This window comes from Puma concolor, chromosome C1 (assembly GCF_028749965.1).
Source record: "Puma concolor isolate L17-30 chromosome C1, mPumCon1.1.hap2, whole genome shotgun sequence".
NCBI classification, from domain to species: Eukaryota; Metazoa; Chordata; class Mammalia; order Carnivora; family Felidae; genus Puma; species Puma concolor.
The window spans coordinates 160,586,006-160,600,350 of record NC_141674.1 but is presented as its reverse complement, the minus strand read 5'-3'; the positions used below and the strand labels follow the sequence as shown (position 1 = coordinate 160,600,350).

Genomic DNA, 14,345 nt, shown 5'->3' with positions numbered 1-14,345 from the left:
CTGGGCTCTTCAGGCCATCTACCTGCTTCTGTTTCATTAATAGTCTCCATCAGCTCACAGCCACCCTGATCTTCCAGTGGGTACCTGGTCTGTTCAAGACTCATCACGCTGATGTCATCAGGGTAAGGTCATAATAGGGAATTAAAGACTTCATGGGATGTCACAGGAACCGTCTCATTCGATTTACTAACACTGAGCCATTTATTTACATTATAGCACCTACCACAACCTGTCATTGTCTTATTTTTCTGTTTATTATTTATATTTAATAGTTGACTATCTCCCACTAGAATGTGGACTCCATAAAGGCAAGGATGTTGCCTATTTGCCAACTATTGTATCCACAGCTTCTAAAACAGTCATGGTACTCAATAAACCATTGTTGAATGAATGGAAGTTAATGCTTTCATTGGTATTTTAATCCATTCTAAAATGCCTCATCATTACCATTTTATATAATGTATAGCATGAATGCCATACTCGCATATCAGAATCATCTGAAACATGAATTTGAAAAATTATAGTACAGGTACCTCTGATTTGCTCCAGACCTACAGAGTTGTCAGAATACCAAAGGTCATGGAAGAGGGCTCAAAGAGAAGCTACATTTACTCACATAAAACATTATTACCTATGCTTTCTTTTAAGAAGGAAGATGACCATAGCTTAGACTGTAGATTTGTTTCTGTATCTTTATTTTCAATACTCTTTGAAGATGCTCTATTTTCAGTATTCCTTAAAGAGGCTGTATTTTCAATATTTTTTGAAGAGACTTCCTTCCTAAATGTTAAAATAAATAGTGAAAAAATACTTTCCTAGGTCACGGTTCTGTTTATAAAGCCTCATATGGGTTCATATCCATATGCACGCACGTGCTTACACACACACACACGCACAATACAAACACAATATATCAATAATAAACTAAATAGCTAAAATGTAATATCTTCTTTGTGGAAAAGCATTAAAAATAATTTTTACTGATAATTATAATTTTATTTCTATCTGGCATCTGTCATTGTGTAATGATTCTTAAAATCTTTTCAGAATTCTTTAACGTAGAGCATACAAGCACTCAATTATATGAATGTCTTTGGCACACCACTGCAACACATTGGAATAAAACTAGAAACACTAGCCTTGAGTTTTTTCTAGGTTATCAATCAATTCTTACCATTGCTAAATGCTACACTCAGAGAGAGAGTCCAACACTAAGATCAACCCTTGGTCATAACATAAAGTAGCCTGCCTTTCCATTAAGTAGCTGAAATAAAAGTGGGTTAATTTTCCCTTTCAGCCTTTCAGCCTGAAACTTCATGTCAAGAATAATGCATTAAGACAGAGGATTCTTGTGTGGTGCACTCTGTTTACAAAGATAGGTACTCATGCTGGTGGAAAAGGAATCCCAAGTCTGTTTTCTGAGGTCTTAAGATTCTTTTTAATATGCCTCCTTTACCAAGTGAAAAGAAAATTCAACTTCTGCTTTGCATGTCAAGATATAAAAAGATGTAAAGTAGTTTCCCCCCAAAGTTATTGACATGTGAATCCAGAATGTGAGTACAGTTAAGTCAGTGATCTTGTACAGTGATTTAGCAAACAGGCTGGACAGCTTGATAATTCCTGATATTAATTCCTGATATTCTTAACACTGAGAGGGAATAGAATCTTGGCTTCCTCAGTATATGCTTCTAAAGCAAAACCCCTGTCTGGTAATGAAAAATGCAAAGTTGATTTACATTTGGTCTGCCTCTGCCCTCCTTGATTTTCTAATTGTGAAAGAAAGCATCCAAGAAGAAACTCTACATATAAAAATTTGAGAAATCAGTTAAGTATTTAATTTCTAGCCTGGTGAGATTCCCATTATGCCAAAGGTTGCTACAAGTGATAACTAGAATTTATATGCTCTAATATCTAATCTAAATAAAAGAGCTTTACTGCCTCCCTGCTCTCCACGAATTAGTGTTTCATTGAATCTAAGATACCATGTATTTATTAGAAGACATACTGTTATTTAAAAAGAAAAAGCACTGCCAAGTTTAAGTGTAAGATGTAATCAATTTTAAGAGATGTTAAATGTGAAGAAAATATGTATGCTTTAGAGTCTATGATACATGTTACTTGCATATTCACTAAGTTATATCCCTAAGGAAGGGAATTTATCTGGTATAGTTCTGGGCATTTAAGTAATTGGAAATACCTCTAATAACCTTAGTGACACAACATGGAGGAAGCCAACATACTCAACGGCCTGATATTAAATGGGATATTACTATTTGGAAGCAGTGAACATGCCATAAAAATACACATGAGAATTGACAAAAATCATTTTAACAGTAAAATATGAATTCCCTTTCTGCTCACCTTCTGTAGTCTTTCTCATATGTAGTTTCAAAGAATCAAAGGCCCAAAGTCCAATGTCTTTTTCAACTTAATCTTTTGATTTCCATTTGAGAAAGTGACATTATTGGTAATAATGCCTCTAACCACTTAAGAAAAATAGATAACTAGTATACTCTAAAAGATTTGTTTTCTTTAATTCAAATACAGTTACAGTTGAAGAAAAATTCAAATTTTTACTTTATCTAATATCCTTTGGAAATGGAAGGTATTTAATTTAGTTTCTACTTAGGTTAGAGAGTTAGTCAAGTAAGACACTGAAATATTTATGCTGGAAGGTAGATAACCTAGATTTTAGTATGTTAAGAGTTTGGGGCATATTTATGAAATGGTCCCAAATTTCTATTGGAATAATTTTTTCAGTAAGTTTATGTTTTAAACTTTGTTTTAAAATTATTTATAGTTGTCAAACATGGGCCTAAAACCATAATTGATTAAAACTTACTTTTCTAAGATCGTCCTAGCTACATTTAGAGAGACTTGTGTTGGCGAGGTACAAAGTTTGCTTGCCAATCTTGGTCTGCGTCCAAAGAGGCATTTACTTAAAGTATAAAAATAGAAATAAGAAAATAACTTGTCATTCATTTTAGGAGGGATAAAACATGCGATTATGGAAAACCTATAGACACAATTTTTTAACCTCAGAGAATTGAATGCTATGCTATGGATTTACCTCAGCCATTTCCCCTCACATTTTTTTTTTTTTTTTTTTTTTTTTTTTTTGAGAGAGAGAGAGAGAGAGAGAGCGCGAGCGAGCAGGGGAGGGGCAGAGAAAGAGGGAGAGAGAATTTTAAGCAGGCTCTACACTCGGCATTAAGCCTGACACGGGGCTCAATCCTACAACCCTGGGATCATGGCCTGAACAGAAATCAAGAGTTAGATGCTCAACTGATTGAGCCACCCAGGTGCCACCCCTCCCCCACATCTTTAATCTTGACTCAAAGCCCAACAGGTCAAAGGTTCAAGATCTATAAAATTTCATCTAGCATTAAAGATATATTTTATTTTTATTGCTGAAAATGGCTAATTAAGTTCAATTTGTTGAGTAGACAAAATCTTTCACACACAGGATCCATGGGGAAAAGAGGAAATAATAAATATGGGCTTTGCATGCAGAGAAGTTTGAAACTCCTGGAAAGACATCTATATGGAGAAAATTCATCAACTTTGCAGGTCACACTGTTCCTCAAGCAGAGGTCCACTATGATTTTCCTTTTTCTTACTTGATCATATTTTTCCAGGACTGGTGGCCCTGTCTACCTTAAACTCTGGGTAAGGTACATAGGTAACAAAGCCACACACCTGTGAATCTCACTGGCTACACTAACCATTTTCCTCCTCCTCCCTCACTCCAAACAACAATCAAACCAAACCTAAACTCTTCTCTGCACGTGAAAAAGGGATCATTTTGGCCTTGCAAAAATTATTTTGACACGCAGATACAATTATTCATGAGATCAAGAGAACAAGTCATCACTCTGCTTTTCTATTTTTGGCCCAGGCCGCATTTGATTTATCCCTGGGGTTTAACTCAGGATGTGAATTGCCCCTTGCTCCAGTTCCAATGCTGCTGACTTATCACAGTCTATGAACATCAGTATTCACAGATACAATAGTAATTTTATTTTCATTAATGACCTACTATTATTATTGAAATTATATCATATTTCCCTCAAAGACTTAAAATTTTCTTCCATTTTAAAATTTAAGTATGTTTCAACCATGTAACAGGATATAGATACTTACATATGGATACTAAATATAGATATTTACATGTAGATTAATACATTTACATGCAGACTGATATATGTAATGGGGCATTTATTTTTTCTGGTTGTCTATAACACTTAATCTGAAATAAACATAGATTCTCTGTCTTTGATCTGTTATACATTCTTTCTCTTAAAAATTTTTTTTATTGTTTATTTTCAGAGAGTGAGAGAGAGTGGGAGAGGGTCAGTGAGAGAGGGGGAGAGAGAAAATCTCTGCGCTGATAGCAGGCTACTGACGTGGACTTGAACTCACAAACCATGAGATCATGACCTGAGCCAAAATCAAGAGTCAGACACTTAACTGAATGAGCCACCCAGGCACCCCCATTCTTTCTTTTTAAGATAAACACATGTATTTAATATATAATTTGCAACAAAAGCCAAGGTGAACTGTAATTTTCATTTTTAGCTTTGACAATATAAAAATTAAAATATATATTTCATAAGGTAAAAAATTTTCCAGCCAATTATACTCAAACCAAATAATATCAGTTTGGCACCACTCTACCAATCTGTTAACAATTGATATCTATGAATGTGTTTTACGATCAACATTCAAAGTGTCATTTTTCATGGAATAAAAAATAGGATTTTTTTTCAGGAGGTAGGAGATGATCATAATAGGAAGGGCTTTGAAGAATTATCAGAATCAGTGCCTTGAACAAAGCAAGTACTGAATATTTAGCTACTATACTGAAATTGAACCATGATTCTTTTTAACACCAGTCCCTTCAACTAATTAGGGCGATTAGTTTCCCTTATTTAGTAGTAATGTTTCATCCCATAGTAAATAAAGAATCTTTAAAGTAAATATTAATTTAAAGGGATATTCTGAAAGAAATAAGCAAGTACCAAGAAGAAATAGGAATGAGCAATGAAAGTTGTACAAGTAAAATACCGATTACTTGGTATTTAAGCATTTAAAAAGTGGAAGTGAATATTATTTATACCTCTAGACTTTTATCAAAAATCATTTTTCATTTTAAATGTCCTTTTATCTAAAGTAACAACTGCTTTGACTGAAGCAAAAATTAAAGTGCTAATCCATGCATTTCTGGCCTTTCAAATTTAATTGGGTGACAAATGATTGCATTATCTAGTTCTAATTGCTTAAAAGGCATGTGATAGATCAGCTGCACAACCCGAGACATCTTACTCTGACATTGCTTCATTTGGTTCAAGCATCACTTTTGCTGAAAGAGAAGAAAAGAAAAACACAACTCAGTATTTTATCTGTAGTAATGTTCCTAACAGGAATTCCTGATTGGTAAATATACTTAAGCAGTTTTTGAATGACAGGCAATATACTAAAGGATTTAATTGCTAAGACTTCAATCACATTCAATCGCTCCAGTAGACTATCTTCTTAATATTTAGGACAAAATGGTGATGAAACATATTTTTTTTTAAGTAATAAATCATTTACCCTTTGGATCAAACACTAGCACTCTGCCATTCTGTCTATATTTTGGTACCTAAAATAGAAGCAGAAATTAAAACTAGCATTATCATCATTATTTTCGTTTGAGGTATTTGAAATAATTTATGTAGACTTTATATAAACATTTCTAGTATCTATGCTAAAATGTAATTTTACACTGAAGTCAATTATTCAAAAACTATATAAACTGATGGTAAAAGAGATGTAAAGTATCCTAAAAAATAGTTTATATATGGTCTTATCTTTACAGCATCTGTCTTGATAATTCCTGCAAAAAAACCCCCCAAAATATTAAACCTTCCTAAGTCTTTAAACACTATACAAATTTAGAATATAAATAAAACAATGCAGAATTCTGTCAGAAGGGTATTAAATATTGTGTGTGTGTGTGTGTGTGTGTGTGTGTGTGTGTGTGTGAATTTATTTAGCAGTGTTACTTCCATCTTAACTGAAAAACCTCTTTCTTTTGGATTATGAAATTGGGTTAAAAAAAAGTCTAAAGAAATTAACCCTTCCCCTTCTCCACATTTCATCTTGGAGTTTATGTAAAAAGAGCTATAGGAATAATATTGCACGTTAGAAAACTGATGTATTAAATAAGCCTCTAATTCTGTTACTGTTTTGGTTTTACATAACTTGGACTCTAGATCCAGATCCAAATACAATCAACAACAGGTTAAGGACTCCCTTTTCCTAATGAGCTGACCCTAGAAATCATAAATTCAGCTTGGCTCATGTTTACAACACCACTTTTCTCCCCTACTTTAACAAAATAAAACAATATATAAGCCAAACTATCTGCCACATTCCAATTCATCTGTGTTATGAAAAACGCCTTCATAGAGTGTATTTAAGCCAGAATAAGAAATTTTTCCATGGTATTTGAAGATAAGAGTATTTTAAATAAAATATTATTTCAACAAATACATTTAGAAATTAACCTTTGATTTTATCCAAAAAGATACATTTTAAAATACAATTCTTACCTTTTAAGTTCCCGTATGTATTTATTAGTACTTAGGTTTTCTCTGTTAATGTTTAGCTTTCTTAGGTTACCCTAAATAAATTTTCCTATAACTTAGCCCTTTACATATTTGAATAAATTTAATTTTGACTGTAAAGAGAAAAACCAACTTTTAAGGGTTTTTGTTTTTGCTTTAAGTATGAGAGAGGGCACACTTAAATTTTCCATAAATAACAATTCACTTGCCCTCTCCTTCCCCAACACTTGTTGTCCCTACATCCCAAGCAAGACTTGAAAAAATTAGTAGTAGTAGTATACACTAAGGATTTCTGGAATACAAAATTCAGGGCCAAAACTGTGGACAACAAAAGAGAACTGCTATTTTATATTGAGTTTTTCTCTTTATAAATCTGTCTGCCTCAAAATGATTTTCACTCTGTGCTGATTTGCACTCTGGAATAAAGCATTAGTACATAAACTTTTGCCTCAGGCTTTGTTTTCTGGGGAATTCTGATCAAGTCACACACTGTATATATATTATCCATCTGATTATCCCTCTGAGAAACTTAAAGACAGCTAAAGTCTATCAGAAAACAAGGCATCTTTTTGGGAGAAAGAGTTGTAGAAGACCAAACTCTGCATAAATGCCCTACTTCTCTAGGGCAATAGAGTTCAAAAGCTGAAACAATGCAATAAGGAACCAAGTAAGGCCTTCGCAAAAGAAATCCAAGATGTTCTGTCCAGAGAAGTACTTTCTCTTGATTTCCACAATCCTGTGGAAACCCATATATCTGGATAGACATCTTCTTTACATTTACAGCCTTTCTCTCCAGATTGCTACATTCTACTCTTTACCTGAGTGAAACATCAGTGCATACAATTCTCCCCTTTTCACCTGGTAAAAGAAAAACTTAGGATGCGCAGATCCCAGCCCTTGATGGAAACCTAGGCTCTGCTAGGTCTGGATTTATCATTATCTAGGAAATGTCCATTTAATTTCCTTTCATAAAATTGAACTCTATGGGGTGGAGGGCAGTACAGAGTAATAGTCGAGAGTTGGGGTTCTTTAGTGAAAGAGACTGGATTCACAGCCCAGTTCTACCACTTCTCATGTAAGTTTTCAGTACGTTACTTAATTTCTTTAGGCCTCGGTTCCTCCATCTGTAAAATAAGAATCACAGTGGTGCCAACTTCATTGGACCATTGTATAGATTTAATAGGATTATTTGGTAAAGTGTTTAGCATAGCACCTGGCACATAGGAGGGATGCTGTACAAACAACTTGATGTTTTAGCTAAAGGAAAAACTGCAAAGATGTCCTATGGGGCTGGTTAAGATTGCTTAGGGAAACAAAGAGAAGGTTTTACTGTGATTGAGACAAGCAGACTAGCTCTGAGGACTTTTAATTAATTAATTTTTAAAAAATCACCAAAGCCTCAAAGTAATGATACTTGCTTAGAAAGATCACTGACTCCAGGGAAAAAGAGTCATTGAGAACACAGGTAGAGTTAAGGCAGTGGCTTAAACTGAGCTGAAAGAGGTCCATCCATTGTAGAAATAATATGTATTTTTCAAATAATAATTGGTATGCAAAAGGTATCTCTGAAAGGAAATACTTTCAGAAAAGAAACACAATATGGCTGACTCTGAGGAGGAAAAAGAGATGGTTGCAGGACTGGGGTGGGAGGGAGATTTTTACTTTATGCCCATTTGTATCTCTTGAACTTTGAACAAAATAAACGTATATCTATTTTTTAAAAAGCAATTCAAAAAATTTACAACACCATTTTTACCTCTGTTTATCCACATCTTACAGGCATGTAAGCTGTATGTCAGCCTTGTGCCACTTCAATTCTCTTCTCCACCCAGTGGTCCCTAGTCAAATTGAGGTCATAATATCCAGAAAGAATGGTATATACATGCACACTTTATATATTCATTTCTATTGTATATGGTTAATGTTAACATCACAACATTCAGTTAATTAGCCTTTGAGTCTTTACCAAGTATACCCTCTGGCTTTTGGAACATGGGCAGACTCTTCTGATGTCTTTCAATAGTCCCAGTGGTAAAGAGAACAACACAGTTATGACAGTTCCCAATTTCCATGTCTATTTCCTGTCCCAATATTCAATGTCTATTTATAATAAATATTTGCTGAATACCTACTATGTGTCTTAGCACAAACATGTCTGTGATAAGCTCTGGGAATACAAGAGAAGCTAAGAGAAGCTCAGAATTGTATAGGGGAAACAAGTACTAAGTTTTCTATATATAGGACAGACCAAGATTCAAAGTACTGAATTAAATGCTTCCCGCTAAGGTAATTTTCCATATTGCCCAAACAGGATCAATCAAATCCCTTCTTTTGAGCTGACGGACAGGAAGTTACCCAAGGAGAGTCAGCAGGCAATGGAGACAGAATTGGAAAGACAAAGGGAGAGAGTCTAGTCAACAGAACTGTACCCGAACAACTTTCCAGTTCCAGAATCCAGTTCTGAGGAATGTCCTTCAGGTTTGCTATATTCCCCCAGGTATCATGATTTCTACCAGCATCCCTAGAATATGGTATTGTACTACCTGCTATGGGAAGCAAGAGTCAGGCTTCACAGTGAATGTGACATTTCGTTAGTCAAGTAGGCAGTAAACAGAAGGGGAAGAATAGTCAAGCAGTGTCTTAGAAAATGGAAACAGATGAAGTTGGATATATATGTGGGAGCAAACTTTAAAAGTCATTAATTACCATGTACTAAGGATTTTGGGTTTTAATCAGTAGGCAATGGAAAGCAAACAAAAGCTTTGAAGCATTATCATATGACTAGAACTATCTTAGAAAAGAAATTCTGTGGAGGGTAAACTTGAGAGAGAAGGAGGTGGGGGAAACCATTTAAAAGGCTACTGAAATCATTTAGAGAAGGGGCTGGCAAACTACAGCCCTTGGGCCAAATATGACTCATTGCCTACTTTTATAAATGAAATTTTATTGGAACAGACATGCTTGTTTGTACAATGTCAATGGCAGCTTTCAGGATATATTGGCAAGGTTGAATGGTTTCAACGAAGACTGTATGGCCCACAAAGCCTACAATACATATTATCTGGCCCTTTACAGAAGAAATTTGCCAAATCCTAGTTCAGAGGAAAAAAAGAGGATGTACAAAGCCACTTGGGACCAAAAGAGAGGTAAAACTGAGGGTCACTAGGCATAGAAGTGAGGGAGAAGAAAAGAAGTTGATGATTCTAGTATGGATAACTAGGATGTGGGTACCAGAGGAGAAACGTTCTGGGGAGGGGGAGTGGGGATAATGAGTTTATTTGGGGAAAATTCTGAGTTGGAGATGTCTGTAGGTCATCTAAAATCAAGTGGCGTTCCATTCTGTTAAAGAGAGTTAGAACTTAAGAGAAAAGATGATGTATGGGATAGCTGTGAAAAAGTGGGAATGGATGGCCTGGCCCATGTAGAATAAGACTAGGCCAAGGATAGAATCCTGGGAAATACCAACATTTAAGAGGCAGGTGGGGGGTGCCTGGGTGGCTCAGTCAGTTAAGTGTCTAACTTCAGCTCAGATCATGATCTCACTGTTTGTGAGTTCAAGCCCCGCAGAGGGTTCTGTGCTGACAGCTCAGAGCCTGGAGCCTACTTTGGATTCTGTATCTCCCTCTCTCTCCACCTCTCCCCCACTCACACTCTCTCTCTCTCTCAAAAAAAAAAAAAAAAAAAAAAAAAAATTAAAAATTTTTTAAAAAAAGAAAGAAAAAATACTGAATGACTAATATAGAAAGATGGGTAGTCAAAAGATGGCTAATCAAAAGATAAATGTACCCAGTTAAGTAAATACATAAAATGTACATGACAAAGTGATTTATAAAGACATAATTATGTGATTAGGTATGTTCGAAACTATTTTGTAAATGAAAATGTACTTTAGGGGTCAGGGTGGGGGTCATCATGGGCTCATTTCTAAAAGAAAGGGCTTAGTTCTTGGCTTTTTAGCTGTATTGGTCTGGACTCTTGGTTGCAAGTTACAGAAACCATGTTCAAGTTAGCTTAGGCAAAAGAAGAAAAGTGTTGGCTCATAGAATCCAAGAGTAGAGTTAAATATCCAAGCTGTGTGGAAGTAGGAATTGTGGATACAGCTATGTTCAAGGAGGGGCATGGGGGTTTTCCCTCGTTCATTTCAGCTTCTCCCTGCAGGTGAGCTCCCTGTCTCTCATGAATAGATTTTCTACACATGGTACAACACACGAGTTTTATATGATATGATTGCAGCATTTATGGAAAAACGGACTCTCTCAATAAAAACTCCAGTCAAAGGCTCAGTTGGTTCAGCTAGTTTTTTGGACTAGCTGAAATGGAACTGAAAAACTCAAGCACCTCATAAACTGGTGCCCAAAGAATATTTGTTGAATAGGAAGGAACAAAGCAAAAGAAAAGAAAGTATTAAACTAGAGCTTTGCGATCCAATATGGTAGCCACTAGACATATGTGGCTGTTGAACACCTGAAATGTGATTGGTTCAATTTAAGATATGTACACCAGGTTATAGACTTAGTGCTAAAAAAAAAAAAAAAAAAAAAAAAACTTAAAACATCTCATTCCCTTACTCCTCCAGGTAAGTGTTCACTAACCAGCAGCCAATAGGGTGGGTCAAAAAGGTTTTATTTGGATTCTGTAGGTTTCAAAAAGCCTTTTACAAAATGAGTTACCAGCATTCAAAATTCACATTTCACAAAATTCTCATTTTAGGTTTCTCTTGTAATACTGGAAGACACATACACACACACACACACACACACACACACACACACACACACACTTTCCTCCATTCCATTTGCACAATTATCTTTTCCTTTTGGGCTATTTGTTTTTATAAGCCACCTAGAATTCTAATATGCAAAGGATAAATTAAGAAATAGATAGCCACATGCTCAGGCCCTGCTACTGTGATGGAGACAGCTGATTAAGCACCATCCTCCATCCTAGAGGAGACTAGTACGGACACAATGGGATTCAAGGACAATCTTCATTGCACAGCTTTAAATGTATATAAAAATGGTTTTAATGATCGTCTATCATTTACATTCATATTTAAAAGTGACTACATACATATTTTATATCTTTCCTTTACAGCATAATGTAGAGCTCGGAGCCCAGACTCTGGAGTCAGATTGCTTATGCTCAAATCTCAGCAAATTGTGTGAACCTGAGCCAGTTCCTTAACCTCTGGAGGATTCACTTCCCTCAACTGCAAAATGAGGACTAAATACTACCTGTCTCATAGAGTTATATGAGGATTAATATAAATAGCTTATAATAAATAATAGCACCTATCTCCTACTGTAATTATAACTACTACAACTCTTCCTCCTCCTATTACCATTACCTACCACCTAGCAAGGACAGTGCTGAAGGTAAATTCAAAGAAAGCCAGTTCTAAGCACTTTCAATTTGAGACTGGATTGAGCAAAGAAGGAGGAGAAAACATTGAACATTTAGCTCAAATGGTGGTGGTGAGGGGAGGGGGTAGGAAGCTCTGGAATTCTGTAGTGCAGTGGAATCTTTACAAAGGTGTTGGAATTCGCCTCTGTAAAAATCTTTGTTTTCTTGAGAGTAAAAAAAAAAAAAAATTAAGGTGGATTTGGGGATCACTGGATTTGGTTTTAAGAGAATGAAACAAAAGACACTTCCAGTGTCTTTTTCAGATTTATTGAAAAAAAAAAAAAACAAAAAACAAAAGAAAAAAAACAACTTCCAGGAGTCTCTTGGGGATAAGAACAAATTGGTGCAATTCACCTATGCCCTCTGGGAAGTCAAACAACAAATTTATAATTATTCCACGTGCTAATTTGAGTGCCATTGGGGCACAGTGCAGAGTAGTTTTCATAATCAAAGGCCACGCATCTTGATTTTGGAAATCTCAAGTCCATTTCATTACCTCATAGAAGGCTGAAGACTGGACCTTAGAAGTGATTCACTGTCCACGCCCCTCATTTTACATAAGATGAAAACAAGGTCTAGGGAGGTTCAACAATTTGTCCAAATTCCAGAAGAATTTTTTATGGCCGGGCAAGTTGTGTCTAGTAATGACTCTTAAGTACAGTCAGTGAATGCTGGCTCCTACTGGCCATTAAGCTGTTTCCCAAATAAAAAGTAAAAAGAAAAAAACAAGTAAAAGAAAAAAAGGTGTTTTTTGTTTTGTTTTTTTTAAAGGGGGTGAGAGGCGCGAGGATCAAATGGAGTAGCTGGAAGTTCTGCGATGCAACAAGGCCATTTGCATGGTTTTTTTGGAGGGGAGGGGAGCAGTTGGTGCACGCGAATGGGCAGGTCAGAATGGTGGTGTAGACCGCCTGTTAGAACTGCCCAGTTATCATTCACACCCATGTAGACACAAATACTATATCTCTTCCTGAGTGCCGGACTACAGACAAAGGAGGAAGCCAAGTGCGAGGTGCCCCACCAGCCCCGCGGATCCTACCTTTTCGAGCGCCAGCTCGGCAGCCGTGGAACCCCAGAGCCCGAACCTGGAGGGGGCAGAGAAGTTGACGTGTTCAGGCGCGGCGCCTGGGGGAGCGGGAGGCCAGGGCTGGTCGAGCTGCACGCGAGGGTGGGAAGAGGGCACTCGTGGTGCCTCTTACCTGCCCGTGGTTCCTTCACACCGCCCTTCCTCGGGGCGGATACAGAAGGCCAGCCCAGCTCGGGGTTCGCGCGGTGTTCTGAGCTGGGAGCTGTACACACGGCGTCGCCATGGAGACGAGACCCCGCGCGGCCGGAGCCCTGGTTGCGGCTCAGGGAAGCGGAAGGAGAGGGGCGAGGGCGGGACGAGGTGGGGGAGCCACTGAGGGCCAGGAAGGAGGCGGGCCGCACCCGGGAAGCTGTGGAGGGAGCGGGCCGGGGAAGGTGGGACAGGACGGGACCCCGCCAGGCCTGCGAGGCCAGGCTGAGGAAGCTAAGCCAGTCCAGGACCGGGTAGAGGGGCAGAGCGAACATAGGGCGGGGCTGAGGGGCAGGGCGGGGGCGGGACGTGGGCGGAGCAGGCTCTGGGAATCACAAAGGAGGCGGGGCGAGAAACCCGGGTTAAGGAGAGCCCAGCGGTTGCGTCGCGCTGCGAAGAAGATGCATGCAATCTCGAACACACGTCCGGACGTGCACTCGTTACTTGAGAAGTGAAGAAAGGAGCGAGATTGGAATGTCGTTGTCCATAACTGAACCTATTCTTGGCGGGGAGAGGGAAAAGTGGGGGTGGGGATAAAAGAAGTCTTCAGTTGGGAGAAAGGGTTATCTCCAGATGTGGATGAACAAATGTCGCCTGCAGGATTTGGTCTCCAACCTGAGGTCGCCCAAGAAAATGAGTTTCCTGGGGGTCTTGATTCCCCAGAAATCAGATTCGAGTGATTAGAACAGAGACCCTCTTCTCACACCAGCGGAGGCCACGTCCTGGGATGTGAAATTGAGCTTGGCCAATGGGAGGTTTTACGGCTTAAATAACTGCTTTGGTCACAAAAGGGGGTGGGGGAGCATTTCTATTAGAAAATTCTAATTGTGCCTCAAGCTTGGCTTCCAGGAAGGAATTGGTTGCTTTCCTCCATTTGGGATCGGGAAGTCTCTAGGATCGATTTGTTGCTATGCGACAGGTTTTGAAGGATGACCGTTTTTTTGGAATCAAATCTGGATTCGAATTTCACTAAGTAGCCACAATATATGGAGTATAATCCCTATTTAACTTCTGGGGTTAGGTGCCTTCTTGGGAATGTGTACTTTGGTAGATGATAC

General features: G+C 37.7%; 1 protein-coding gene across 5 annotated transcripts in view; it reads right to left on the bottom strand.

Moving 5' to 3' along the window:
• Positions 1-14,007, bottom strand: part of ERICH2 (glutamate rich 2) — a 37,139-nt gene extending 23,132 nt beyond the window's left edge. Inside the window, exons 1-6 of one of the 5 annotated variants that reach the window (XM_086718876.1) lie at positions 13,211-13,520; positions 13,051-13,096; positions 5,596-5,644; positions 5,326-5,362; positions 2,843-2,938; positions 632-780 (exon numbers count right to left, since the gene is read on the bottom strand). In XM_086718876.1, the coding sequence (XP_086575002.1) occupies positions 632-780; positions 2,843-2,938; positions 5,326-5,354 (274 nt within the window). In that variant the 5' untranslated portion in view covers positions 5,355-5,362; positions 5,596-5,644; positions 13,051-13,096; positions 13,211-13,520. Of the gene's footprint in view, positions 1-631; positions 781-2,842; positions 2,939-5,325; positions 5,363-5,595; positions 5,645-13,050; positions 13,097-13,210; positions 13,784-13,902 lie in introns of those variants that run through there. The other 4 variants (XM_086718873.1, XM_086718877.1, XM_086718874.1 and 1 more) reach the window with 4 other exon arrangements.
• Between the last annotated feature and the right edge of the window lie 338 nt (positions 14,008-14,345).